This window comes from Convolutriloba macropyga, chromosome 5, assembly GCF_964194025.1.
Source record: "Convolutriloba macropyga chromosome 5, txConMacr16.3, whole genome shotgun sequence".
Lineage (NCBI taxonomy): Eukaryota > Metazoa > Xenacoelomorpha > Acoela > Convolutidae > Convolutriloba > Convolutriloba macropyga.
Genome location: NC_134472.1, coordinates 30,677,505 through 30,691,471, shown reverse-complemented (window position 1 = coordinate 30,691,471; position 13,967 = coordinate 30,677,505). Strand labels below are relative to the sequence as shown.

At 34.0% G+C, this 13,967-nt stretch overlaps 2 protein-coding genes across 2 annotated transcripts in view; one reads left to right on the top strand and one right to left on the bottom strand.

Annotated features, from left to right (window-relative positions):
• The window catches only part of LOC142339313 (activin receptor type-1-like), a 361,804-nt gene that overhangs the window by 203,377 nt on the left and 144,460 nt on the right, over window positions 1-13,967 (bottom strand). The gene's annotated exons all lie outside the window — the stretch shown is intronic.
• On the top strand, window positions 5,309-12,880 carry LOC142340340 (uncharacterized). The gene is made up of 3 exons (XM_075390914.1): window positions 5,309-5,787; window positions 6,273-6,500; window positions 12,773-12,880. Exons 1-3 carry the CDS (start codon window positions 5,413-5,415, stop codon window positions 12,878-12,880), a joined length of 711 nt encoding a protein of 236 aa, XP_075247029.1. The 5' UTR covers window positions 5,309-5,412.

Here is a 13,967-nt window from a genome sequence, read left to right as displayed (position 1 = left end):
TTCTTCATTTTCAATTTAGCCATAAAGTTAAATTCAAGACCAAGAATTTTGCATGCTAAAATTGTTTAGATATCTGTTTTGAAATGCTTATATGGTCATGACGCGAATTAATATGTGCAAAGTTAGTTTCAATACTGAACCTGATTTCGCTCAAGACTAGTTCTGTACTTAAATCCCAGGGGACAAAAACCTTACAAATGCTCAAATCTAGCCATGGATCGATTATATATTAAACAAATTAAATGCGCCGAATTGCTATAGACAACGAAGAGCGACAATTAACGTTGTTCATTCGCATAAAACACAATTTTATAATTGATTGATATCGATAGGAAAAGAATGTAGCTGGATAAACCCGGAATGAGCCGCGTTTGTTTTTGTATTTTAGCTCTAAAAACTAGATGTTTCGAGAACTGTCGAGCTATAAGAATATCTTTTTTCCTAATAAATGGATCAATTAAACTTTTTTCTGGAAAATTAAAAAAAATATTTTCAGCGACAGTTTCAAAACTTCTTCTTTCTTTTTTGCAATATTCTTTATTTTTTAATTTGTACCACGGTGAAAAAATAGAAAATAACTTCCTTTTTGAAAAAATTATTCTTATACAAATGTTTAAAATTGAGAATACCTCGGAGCTTACATTTTTTTTTCCAGTTTTCAATTGTTTTGGTATGATGTGACAACCTAGAGCAGTGATTTCATCCCATAATCTAATTTTTTGGCAAATCTTGAAACCACGAGGGTTCGAATCAATGTGGCTTGAAACAAATGAATCTCTGAAAGACAAATGCATTGTGAACATTTCTGTTGATAGAATAAAATTTTGACAAATTCTATAAAAGAGATAAAAAATGCATATGCTTGATGAATTTATATCTGGTCTTGCACTGCACGCCAAAAACGTAGACACCCCACAACTTCGTTTAAGCCCCTTAATTAGATTTCTAAAATCAACCAGGCCCTCTAAAACCGGCTCCTATTAATTTACAATGCACCAAGTATGAATTTTATGACTTTTTAAAAAGAAAAACCCCTAGTGTGACTGAAAAAACTAAGATTCTGGATTTTTCAAGCTCTCTATGCAGGAGCATGTACTTGAATTGGGACCTACCCTTATTTATCACTAAGGCCAATTCATTACTGAATCAGAAAAAATTCATTCTGCAAAACTTAATGAAAATTATAACGATCATGTCGCTTTTTGAAGATTACAGAGCTTTCTTCAGAGCTATACGAAATGACTCACTCGGGCATGAATTTGCACTTTCTGATTTGGATCTGCGAATTATGTACTTACGACTCTGTGTCATCTGGGCAATTATTATCACATCATGTCTAGTCTCTGAACAACCTCAATTCCCGCCATATTTGCTTCTTAGCAGCATCAACTACAGCATAATTACCCGCGCTTTTATCGCTTTTGTTTGTTCAGCAACCACGCTACAAATGCCAATTATACTCCGCGCTACTTATATTTCGCTATTTAATGCCTCAAAAAGCATGCTCATGAAGCAAAACTTTTTTTTTCATTAATAATGAATTGGAAATAAGAATTTGGTAGTGGACAAATTGGGAGAGTTTGAGTGTGGTACAGTTAGATGTACGGTTTGAATACACGCAGAAAGTTCACTCGTATTCCCTGCAGTCTTTTTCTTTCACTTCTCAGACCCGTTCACCGGATCGCCATCGGTGAAGAATGTTCACAATTGACTGGGAAGAGGTCACACGTGTAAAACTAATTACTGTGTATAGCTCCGACATACAATACGTGCATTTTGGATTGGATCGCCCAAGGTGAAATTCGTTCGAGATGAATTTTAAAACATTGTACACCTGAAGTACAGGAAAAAAGGCAGAAACCAAATTCAGATTTAATTAATGTAAACAAAAAAACTAAAAAGGATAACATACAGGATGAAAGACATACAGGATGAAAGACATACAGGATGAAAGACATACAGGATGAAAGACATACAGGATGAGTGAAATCGTGACCCAAATCAAATTTTCGGATCTTTTTCGTTTGTGCCTCCCAAGTACGTTATGCGCCCCACAGTTACATAGTCTGTGCCATTAATAGTACTTGCGACTTTTCATCGTGGCAGATAACATCGGGCAAGTACCATCGGGCTCCAAAGATGAAAACGCTCGTCCATTAAATTGACGATAGAACTGGCGTTATTTATCGGCGTTGAAGAACAAAACAAATGCCATATAAAATGGGCTTTCGGTTTGGAACAGAATTTGCAGCTTCTGAATGTCTTCTGAAAAACATTAGAAAAACGCCTGATACATGGTAATTAAATCACTGGTTAATTACACCACTGATACATTACTCTACTGATAATTAACCAAAGGATCAAAAATAACAGCAGCAGAATGAAATTCGCAAGAGTAGCAAGTAGACAACTAGGCAAATTAAAGTCTCCTACAGTAAATCCAGTAAACAGTAACTCTCGTAAAAAGTGAAAAGTAAATCCCGAGGTCCAATAAGTGAACCCAGAGTTCTCGGTAACTCAGTAAAAATCAGTAAAACTCAGTAAACAAAAACTAAAACAAGGTAACATTCAAAACTGTAAACAGTGAAGACCGAATGGGGATGAATTTTTTGAAGCCTCTGACTCCGACTTGATGTTGTTGTGTACTTTTTCATGATGACGCTTGAGATTTGATCTGTATATGGTTCGGAACTCGCAGAGTTCGCATTTTGTTGGTTGAATGTTCTGCTGATGAATCCGTGATACATGGCGTGCAACGAGGTATTGCGCACGTGACACGTAGTCACAGTACGCGTGCTCGTACCTTCTCTCCTTGCGCTCAGCCACCACCACAGTCTAACTCGGCGCCCGTCTTTTTCGCATGTTAACAATCGCCTCGCCCCGTTCATCATCAAATTCTACGACTTTTCGCAATGTGACTATGCCATGGCATGTCGTAGTATCCGGATGAATAACATCAAGAACCAATTCTGTATCCTCGCACTCAATGATCGACTGATGAAATTCGAAAATCACCAGTATGTTTTCAATGATCACAAAACAAACAAGAAGAAATCAATCAAACAGTCAACAAGTTCAACAGGCAGAAAGTCAATAAAACAATTTTCAATCAAATCTGAAATGCACAACATATGAAGACCATTGAAGCTACTATTCAGACACTGGAAAAAGATAAACTAAAATAGACTGATTAACTCTGGGATTGACACCCCACGGGCGAAAGCCTGAAGCTTGTACTACTTATATACTTCGATTACCACACCACAACTACTTCTGACTCCACCGACCTCCGCCGACCTCCACCGACCTCCACCGAACACTGCCGACCTCCACCGACCTCCACCAACCTCCGCCAACTTTCATCGTTTCCTCCTGAAAGACGTGAATGCACCAATATATCGTATAGTTAGAGCTAGAATAGCTCTTGAGGGTATCGCCATATTAAAATAATCATGCAAGTGATCGAATTATTCGAAATTTTCGAAATTTGCTACGTACAGTCTGTCAGATCTTTGTATGTACAGTCTGATGTGAAACATTCTGTGCAGTGTTGACCAATAATGTAAATGAGCCTGCAAAGATGAAGGACATACTTGGATGTTTCTTAAATGACTATGGGCTGACTGACAAATGATTTTATACTCTTATTTCTCTAGTTTAGTACTGGTTAAAATTGAAAATCAATGGTACAGCGCTGAAACCCACTGCGACCAAAGTCCGGGCAGTAACAGCACCACAAGACCATTGAATCAATTTATATGAGAACACGCTCGCAAATGGAAAAGATTAGAAAAGAGTAAGACACAATGAGTTCAAGATTTGCATTAGAAACACCTTTTGAACACTTCATAGATTATCATGTGGTGACATCCAGCCTTTTTTGCGCTTTTTATTCCTCAAAGCAATCAAACCAAAAAAACTACATTTCTATGATGATACATGCTCAGGGGCACCATAATTCAGTGACCGTGGGACTTGATATGCAACCATCACATCAGAACATAGGATAATTACATTGTCCGTTTAAATATGATAAAATATGCTTGTAATGGTTTTTTTGTAGGAGAGCCGAAGTGAAAAGAGCTGATTAAAAGAGAGCCGAAAGTTTATTGAAATTATTAGTCGATAAGTTAAGATAATTTTTGCAGCCAATTAAATTATCTTCTGAGTTGATTCTCCCAAATTCTCAACCAATCATAACCGAGTAATTGAGAAATTAAATTTTAACATTTTCTAGTAAAAGAATTTGAAAGCCAATTAACAAATTATTATCTTGAAATTGTCGCGGGCCATAGTCATGCCTCAGAGGCTTATGGGACTGTATAATAAACTATTACAACCGAACATGAGACCGGTTAACCCACTTAAGTACTTTTCTTGGTAATCAACTAACAATTTAGGGTAATTTAAGGCAACTTTTTGCTTTCGGCTCTTTTTACACCAAGTCAGGTTTCGGCGTTTTCTAACATCGGCTCTTTATAAAGTCGGCTCTCTCGCACGTATCGCTTTGTAATACAGGCTGCTAGTTTGTATTAATATTGAACGAATAAAATAGGGGGAATAGAATATAGGTATTTTGGTATTGAGTATTTTTACATATTGGGTACATTAGCATTGGATATATTGTCATGTAACAGCAAAATATTTGCATTCTTTTTAATGGATAATAAGCATGCGTTCAATATTTTGTCGCATTTTAGTCGGATGTGGTCGGAGAAATCAAAGAGAGCTTAAATTGCTTGAAGTTGATTTAGTCAAACATATTTTTGCAATTAGCAAGCATGGGACTTTGGTCAGACTTTGTGCTATTCGTTAAATATTTTGATGCCATTTTCATAGCCATTCCGATTAAATATGCGTCTAGGCGCAATTACGACCGGACTTATCACAGATAAGACTTGTTGAAAGATTAAGATAAAAAGTTGACAATTAAACTAGGATAGAAAAGGCGGAAAAGCGACTCTTATCTCAGTTGAATACTAAAACTACTATCTGTCACATTTAGTCATATCTATAGGTCCGAAATCCCGGTGACAAATAATCCATTTAATCAAGCCAAAGTTTAGATGAGTATCGAGTAAAAAACTGCTCTAGCACTCTTCAATTCGAGCACCGTGTCTACTGGAATCCTATTCTGTAGATCTGCCACATTAACCGCGACTTGGTAAAATAAACAAAACAATTTTTGTTGACAAAACTTAAGGCAAAAACTATATTGACAGGTTTGGAAGTTTATAAAACTGACTTTATTTAATTACCAAATTTTCAGTTGTTGGGTTACTACTGATTAAATTAACGAATAAAACAGTGTAAACTTGTTTAACTATCTGTTTCTATTTAAATAATATCTGTCATCAAATTTTGATCGCAAGAATACCGTTTACAACACGGTGAAAAATATTCAACACTTAAATGTTGCGCAACCTTGTCATTTTTTCTCTTCTTAACTCTATTGAAGTCTGTTCTTTGGAACCGTGTCAATCGGGAGCATCCTGTAAATGCGAAAATGGATTAATTACAGAATGCTCTTTTGTGAAGTTCTCTTTCGGTGCAATTCATCTGAAGCTGCAAAACATACCAGACACCAACTTTTCTTCTGATTTCTACATGTCAAATGATGTGGAAGATCAAGACTGGCTGGAACCACAGAAAGATGGCGACACGAGGCTGCTATTTGTAGATGTGATTAACAGTCCGGTCAGGAACTACTCAAACCTGCTGCGGTACCTCGAAAAAATTGATGTTAAAATAATGTCTGTTTATTTTGAAGGAGCTGGTATTGCCGAGGTTAGTGAAAAATTGTAACAAATATTATGTTATTGCTATCTAAAAGATCTAAAAATGTTTGAACGCATTTTGTCTGAACTGACAACTATATGCTAAGGTCTGAACGGATAGCGTCAATCAAGATCAACGGACCTTTTGCCCCCTGTACTTGTTTAAACAATGTTTGCATTTTAACTATTACGTATGATTACGTCTGAATGGACATTTAGGAAAATATTACAGGGGTTGAAATTAGTATGTGCATAGCAATAAGTCAGCGGAAAATAAACTAGCGGAAAAAATCAGATAATTTTTTCTTAGAAAATGTGTTAGTTTTTATCTATAATATACAATCACTCGTTCTCGGAAAAAGAAAAGAAAACATTTTTTAGCTTTCGTTTTGAAGTAGGTCTTTTCTTTTGTTAAGTACCTACTGTTCCGTGCTTTGGAAAGTGAACAGTTCTAAACAGAACCCAATGTTTTGGTAACATGATCAGTACGTTTAGACTGACAATGGAGCCCTCAGGGAATTCTTGAGCAATACGAAGGACACGCTGGAAAGCCTCCGTTTTTCCAATTATAATCCTACAGCTGATCACATAAATCTCACTGACCTACACCTGGACACACTAGAAATGTTCAAGTACGAGTGCGCACACCAATGCGAAACGTGGCTCAATCTGGATTCAGATCTTACTGTCAAATCAAGCAGCGGAAGATTTCTCAAAATAACTGTTAGTTAAAAGAGGAAAAATTGAGAAATTATGCAAAACCAAAAAGAAAAATAAGAGAACTTCATTCTTTTTTTAAATAGAAAAATCCGACATTACCATAAAAAATTACCGGCTTCGAATGTTAATTTTTCCCAGATTTGTTAGAACTAGTTGAGAAATTTTTCAAGCCATAAATAAGGAAGCTACCTGAGAAAGTATAATTCAGTGCAATGACGTGTTGATAAGTTCTTCACATTGCATTATCGTTGTATTTTGATATTGTCGATTGCATGTCGATATTGTATGTCGATATGGCATTAAAGTTTGTACTTTTTAATTTCGCATCTATCTTTTGTTGACAATTATCTCATCATTTGATTCTTCTGTAGCCTATAATCTCTAAAACTACACTAGAAGGTGAAAATCTCTTCTTGATCAAGGTGATATTACAACATATTTTTACGAAAAATGCTTTAGCTTGCATGTACGGACAAACAAGGAGGCTCAGTAATGTGCGTCCGCGCATAATGTTCCGACCCCGCTCAACCACGTTTCTGACCTAATTGTCCAAATGACGAAGAGTCAGAAAACTTTCAAAAATCAATTATTGTTCCAAAAAAATAATTGGTTTATCCATTTAAAAAATCACTCTAAGCTCTAACCAATTCACAAATGAAACAATAACACATTGGAGAGCTGATGATAACCGCCATTAAGAAGAGTAAGAGACAAGACAAAGAACAAAATCAAATAAAACAACAATTAGTTACCAACAAAACTCAGTATCTATCCATTTTCTTAAAAAAACTTAATGAACAATTCAAAATAGCATCAGATTAAAAGTAAAAAAATCTAAAAGACTTGAAATTTTTCACAAAAGATATGGGAACTGTATTTATTGAGATTAATTAAGAAGTAGGCAAATTAAACTAAAAGAGCGCAGTCAGAAAATAAGTTTGCACATTTTAAAATGAATAAATTTACAGAAAGTCATGAAAGCAATTAGCTACTTACTGACGTTATTTAATGGCTTAATTTATATCTTCATTTAAAACCCTTGAGACCTGTCATTATCCGGAATGTTTTTTTTTTGAAAAAGATCTGTGTTGAGTGTTCCCAAAGCTATCATTTTCCTAAAAATTATTATTTAAATCCAAGAAATCTAATTTTCATGGAGTAATTTTACTCAATATGTCGACGCTATAGAAACAAAATCACCAACGTTACAACTAAACGAGATAAATCAACAATATGACAGTTTTAATGATGTGTCTTTTTTCGATTCCAAACTAATTTTTTAATGGTGTTTGCAAGAAAGTTTTGGTCACCAAAAACTAATTTAAGGTTGCGACGGAATAATTTCTGCCGAAAAAGTTAATTAGACAACAGATACGTCAACTTTTTCCTCTAATTGTGTCACATTTTCCATTTTCTATACTACTACATAACAGGAAATCAACATTTCTAAGACGTCGCTCTTTTAGTAACGATCTGCTCTATCTGGGCGCTAGTATGAATAGTTAATTTTACTACATTTGGCCTACTTACTATTGCATTACAAGAGCAGAAACAGAAAACGTTTAGCACAAAAAAATAATCTTGGTTCACTTTTACCGAGAGCATTTAGAAAATGCATAATTCTCCTTTGTTTGGCTACCAAGTTTACCCAAAATCAATATACGAGGCCTTTTGATTAAGTTATTTTATCATGGTATTATGCGCTGTAACTTTGTAACCATATTTAAAAAAGTTCTAAATCCATTTTTTGAAAACTTCAAATTGTTCTCGGATATTAATTTTAACGAGCTAACGCGTTTTGCAACACTTTTTTAACTGAAGCTTAAGTGTTCCTCTCCCTCATAACATTTTGGCTCTATTTTTAACCAGAAGAATCTTTATCTTGCAAATCATGCACAATGACAATTTCTTGCACGATTCTGACAGAACTTTGCAAGATAACAACACGGGTTTTTACCGGTTTCATTGTATCGTTAACGTTGATTACCGGTTTCATTGTATCTTTCTAATGTTTGAAGAACTCTGGCTAACTGTCTTTTTTCCAGATCCCTTAGTGTTTTCCATTTGATTTTGTCACTATTGTTCTGCTCTTTCCAAAACTATTGACTTGAGTCCACACAATGGGTTGAATGAGTATGTAAGTTTTTTAGCTATGTTTCTTGAATATGACGCTATTTAGCTACAAATTGTTGTTGATGTTTTAAGAGATTTGTTACCCAATTGAAAGAATTTTGATTGTCAAATATCGAATAGCACAAATTTTAGCTATGAGTTTTTTCTACCTCTGACGCCACAATTTTCCATAATTATTCTGAATTTTGGTCATTTTTTTCTAGGTTTCTTGTTTTCCTGATAATTGACGATGTATAGAGAAAGCTCATTCAAAGAAAATGCATTAATTTTGATGACTTGGACCTCACAGGACTCTACAGCTCAGCATTTGAATGCACTGCTTAAACCAAAATTGAGGTTGCAAAAGGAGTGCAAAGTGAATTCGCACAATCTAGGTACTATTTGGCAGAATTACTTGAAGGAAAATTGTTTTTAAATATAAGTTGATATATTAACATAAGATGAATTCAGAAGCCGGTTTGTTGCTCGCAAATTATTTAGTTACTTGATAAATTGTTTTTTTTGCTGAAATTTTTATCTTATAGTTGTATTTTCTGATCAAAATTGTTTTGTTTGTGGACATCCCTTTTTCAATGCTATTATTTTGTTCTAAGTTATTCATCTGAGTGGTATGCACATTTGCCCTTCTAAATTTCACATTTGAGAATTCCTCAAGTGTTATCTTACGAAGTATAAAATTTTTTGTTACATGTTTGTTACATGTTTGTTACAAAAAGTTACATGTTTGTGATTCATTTGATAGAATATATAGCCAAAGATGTTGATCAGCTGTGTCAGAACTCTATATGCAAATGCAAAGTGCCAATCCATTTTGTTTCCTAAAAGATAAAAGTTGTCCTAATACGCTAAAACTAATACGCATTCTTACCTGAAAAACCAGATTTATTAAAAAGAGTACGCGTACAACGCAATGGTCTAGAAGTTTGAGACTAATTTTTTTAATCTAATTTACAAATCTTTTATTTACATCTCACTAGACTATATTTTCTATTTTTCATAGAAGTCAAAGGCGGGTAGAGTTGACAAAAGAGAACGTTTTAAAAGATTAAATTTCCTTTATCCTGCCTTGAGCGTCCTTATTGCGTTGAAATTTTCATTTTTGGATCTTTTCCGTTTGTGCCAAAGCTTAGTGAGCGCATATTTTAGACGCCCCCGGACGCACCTTCCGTATTTTTAAACTATGATTTACTATGTATTTGCGCCTGTTTTGCATTTGGAGGAGTTACAATTTACGGGGGTTTTCAGATGGAAAAGGTCTCCTTTTGAATATTTTTTTGGTTTAATAACAATTACTTTCAAGAAATGTAAAACGTTGAATTATAATCAAAATACTTGGTGTCCTATTAGTTTCTTTAAAAAATCAAACAATTAATCAATCGGGACAGAACTACTTTATTGTTAATTGTTATATACAGCAAAAATGAAAAAGGACTAGGCGGATTGTTCTCCAGGCTATCATTTTCCTAAAAATTTTTTATTTCAGTCCAAGAAATCTATTTTTGATTACATGGAGTAATTTAAATCAATTTGTTGACGCTATAGAAACAAAATCACCAGCGTCACAAATAAAAGAGGTAAGTCAGCAATATGGCAGTTTTTATGATGTGTCTTTTTCAATTCCAAACTATTTTGGTGTTTGCAAGAAAGTTTTGGTCATCAAAAACTGATTTAAGGTTTCGACGGAATAATTTTGAGCGAAAAAATTAACCAGACAACAGGTACTTCAACTCTTTTCTCAAATTTTGTCATATTTCCCATTTTCTATACTACTGCAACAATGAAAATCAACATTTTGTAAAACGTCGCTCTTTTAATAACGATCTCCTCTATCTGGGTGTTAGTAGGACTCATTACTTTTACTACTTTTGGCCTACCCCTTATTGCATTACAAGAGCAGAAACACAAAAAATGTTTACCACAAAAAAACCATCTTGGTTCACTTTGACCGGGAGCATTTAGAAACTGCATAATGCTCCTTTGTTTGGCTAACAAGTTTACCCAAAATCAATATAAGAGGCCTTAAGATTAATTTCTTTTATCATGGCATTGCGCGCTGCAATTTTGTAACCATATTTTCAAAAAGTTGTAAATCCATTTTTTTAGAAACTTCAAAAGCACTAGCTAACACATTTTGTTACACCTTTTTAACTGAAGCTTAGGAATTCGTTTATGTTATAACATTTTGGCATTTTAGCACTGTTTTTAACCATGAGACCCTTTGTCTTGCAAATATTGTACGATGAAAATTTCTTGCACGATTCTGACAGAACATTGCAAGATAACCACCCAGTTTTGCTTTGGGTAGTTTTTAATTGCTATAGTACGGCCCTCGAAATTCTCTACAGGTATACAGTTTTTTTGCAATAATCATTGACACATGAAAAATTTTGGTCTAAACTTTACACCTTTACACGACCATGTAGTTTCGTCTGCCGTTCATTCTCTGGGTATTTATGTAGAACTTAGATCTGGAATAGTGTATGATCAATGACACCGAAATAACAAAAAAAAACATTTATATCCACATTTTCAGAAGTTTTTTTTTAAAGATCTTTGTTACAGTAAAATTTTGACTGTTTATTTGACGTAAAAGAATTTTATGTTGACAACATTCAGATTGCCAATGAAAGCAAAAAGGATACATCATCAGAAAAAAGAATAAGTCTGGAAATTTTCTTGTCAAGTATTGCTTAAGCAAAGAAATATTGTGCTATTTTTTCAAGGAAAATCAGTGTCAGAAGACATTTCAAATAAGCCAGCTCTTGATCAAACTAACGTCTTTGGTTATTAAAAAGTTCTATGTTCCATAAAAATGCATATATGCATAAATTTATTTATTTATTTCTATATATATATATATATATATATATATATATATATATATATGTATATATATATAAATTAATATGTATATTTTTATTTATATATATATATATATATATATATATATATATAAATTTATACTTATTTTTTATCGTAGGTATTTAAAAATTTATATAAATTGTTTTTAATCTGTGTTTTGTGTTTTATCTCCAAACAGCAAGCCTATTACTACATTTGGCCTAACTCTTATCACATAACAAGAGCAGAGACAGAAAAAGTTTACCGCAAAAAAACCATCTTGGTTCACTTTTACCGAGGGCATTTAGAACCTGCATAATGATCCTTTGTTTGGCTAACAAATTTACCCAATATGAATATACGACGTCTTTTGTTTTGACGTCTTTTGTTCACGGTATTGCGCGCTGTAACTGTGTAACCATATTTTAAAAAATTTCTGAATTGTTTTTTTAAAACTTTTAAATGTTCTCGGATATTACTTTGAACGAGGTAACACATTTTGCTACACTTTTTTTAGCTGAAGCTTAGGTATTCCTTTCTTTTATAACATTTGACACTGTTTTTAACCATGAGAGCCTTTGTCTTGCAGATCTTGCACGATGACAATTTCCTGCACGATTCTGACAGAACATTTCGGGATAACCACACGGTTTTGCCTGGGGTAGTTTTTGATTGCTGTAATACAAGCCTGGAAAATTCTTTTTAGAGATACACCTGGGTCGAGGTTTGGCGGTGAATTTTCGTAAGAAAATAGTTTTCACCTCGTATTTCTTACATCTTTTCGCAGTGAATGCGGTGATTTCTCAGTATTCTTATAAGACGAATCTTCCCTGCGCCAACTGTCACTTTTCCACTGCGCCAACTGTCACTGACTTGTGAACTTACTTGGATATTTCTTGTGAATTTTAATCAGATTGAGTAAACGATGGAAAGCAAATGCGGCAGATTTTTGTAAGAAATGCGGTGAAAGGCTGTGAATTGTTTTTTTTTCACCGCATTCACCGCTTTTGGCCGCATTTCTTACATTAATTTGCCACAAATGTCGATGCGGTGAATTTGTGTAAGAAATGCGGTGAATTATTTTTTGTCACCGCATTCACCGCAATCACAGCATTTCTTAGAAAAATTTGCCCAAAACCTCGACCCGGTCAGTTTTTGAGCAAAATTCATTGACACATAAAAGATCTTGGTATAAGCTTTAAATCTTTACACGACCCTGTAGTTTAATCTCTCGTTCACTTTCAGGGTCCTTTGTAGAAATTATAACTGGGCTAGTGTACGGCCAATTTTTTTTTGTTTAGACAGGACACCTTCGTTCTCCACCCAGACTTCGAATCAGGAATGTTCCAGTGGCCAACAACTTTCCTAATTATTACATCGACAGAGCAGTTAAACGACAATGTAAGTAGATAAATTGTGACATGCAGCTGAGCATGCTTATCTTGGAATAAAATGCTGGAGTTGTTCCGCACAGAGCATTAAAATGCTGAAAATAAGTGTCGCCGCTGGTTATACTCAGCGTCTTTTTATGGAAGTTTTTTCTTCAAATCAGTAGCATTAGAAGAACCCAAGTTGAGATCATGAAACAAGCTATGACTAAAAAAAACTTTGAACGCAAACCTGTGAATTATGCACTCGAATTACATTCTGAAAAATAGTTTGCAGCACTGTATGGAAGTTCCATAGTGCACAAGACAAAACAAAAACGACGTAAGAAATAATAAGCATTTTCAGTTTTTAAAGAAAATTTTTTTTAGATATGTTCCATTTGAGCGGTAAGTTTGGTTTCAAAAGTAAGAAATTATTGATAACTTTGGCCTGAATTATAGAAGTTATCAGTTTTTGCGTTTCTGCAGGATTCGGTATTCGCGGTTTGTAAACTTAAAAAATTGCTATATTCAGCTTGGAGCGTAGTAATTTTTGGTATATTTGAAATGTAGAAATTAATGGTCCATATGTTTGGCTCCAAACAAAAGAAATTATTGGGTTCCCCCACTCAAAATTGGAGTTTTTAAAATTTTTAATACAATCAAATGATAGCGTTCTAATCGCAGGAGTTTTAGAGAACTTCTTGGAGCCAATTTTATTTTTGAAAATGTATAAAAATTTATTGACTTTGCAGATTAACTCGTTGATAATGAAAATTTTTCTCTAATGAGTTCATTCCCCTTTTTGATTCTTGATTGCCCGTTTAATTGCAGCTTTTACCGAAATAAAAAATTTTACATACATATCCAGTTTTCAACAAATATGAAAAACTCCCAATTAAAAAAGTAAAATTTTGACTCCTAATTTGACGTAAGAGAAGTTAATATGACAACAACCAGATTGGCGATGATAGCAAGAAAAGATACAACTTGAAAAAAGAATAAGTATTGAGATTTTCTTGACAATTATTGCAAAGGCAAAGAGAAAAAATATTGTGCTATTTTTTCAAGGAAGATCAGTATCAGAAGACATTTCAATTATGCCACCTTATGATCAAACGTCTTTGGG

Excerpts from the sequence above, each read along its gene's own strand:
- LOC142340340 (XM_075390914.1), top strand. The coding sequence starts at position 5,413 with ATGTTGCGCAACCTTGTCATTTTTTCTCTTCTTAACTCTATTGAAGTC. Across the intron at positions 5,788-6,272 it reads AAGGAGCTGGTATTGCCGAG|ACTGACAATGGAGCCCTCAG; the intron begins GTTAGTGAAAAA and ends CAGTACGTTTAG. Across the intron at positions 6,501-12,772 it reads GAAGATTTCTCAAAATAACT|ACAGGACACCTTCGTTCTCC; the intron begins GTTAGTTAAAAG and ends TTTTTTGTTTAG.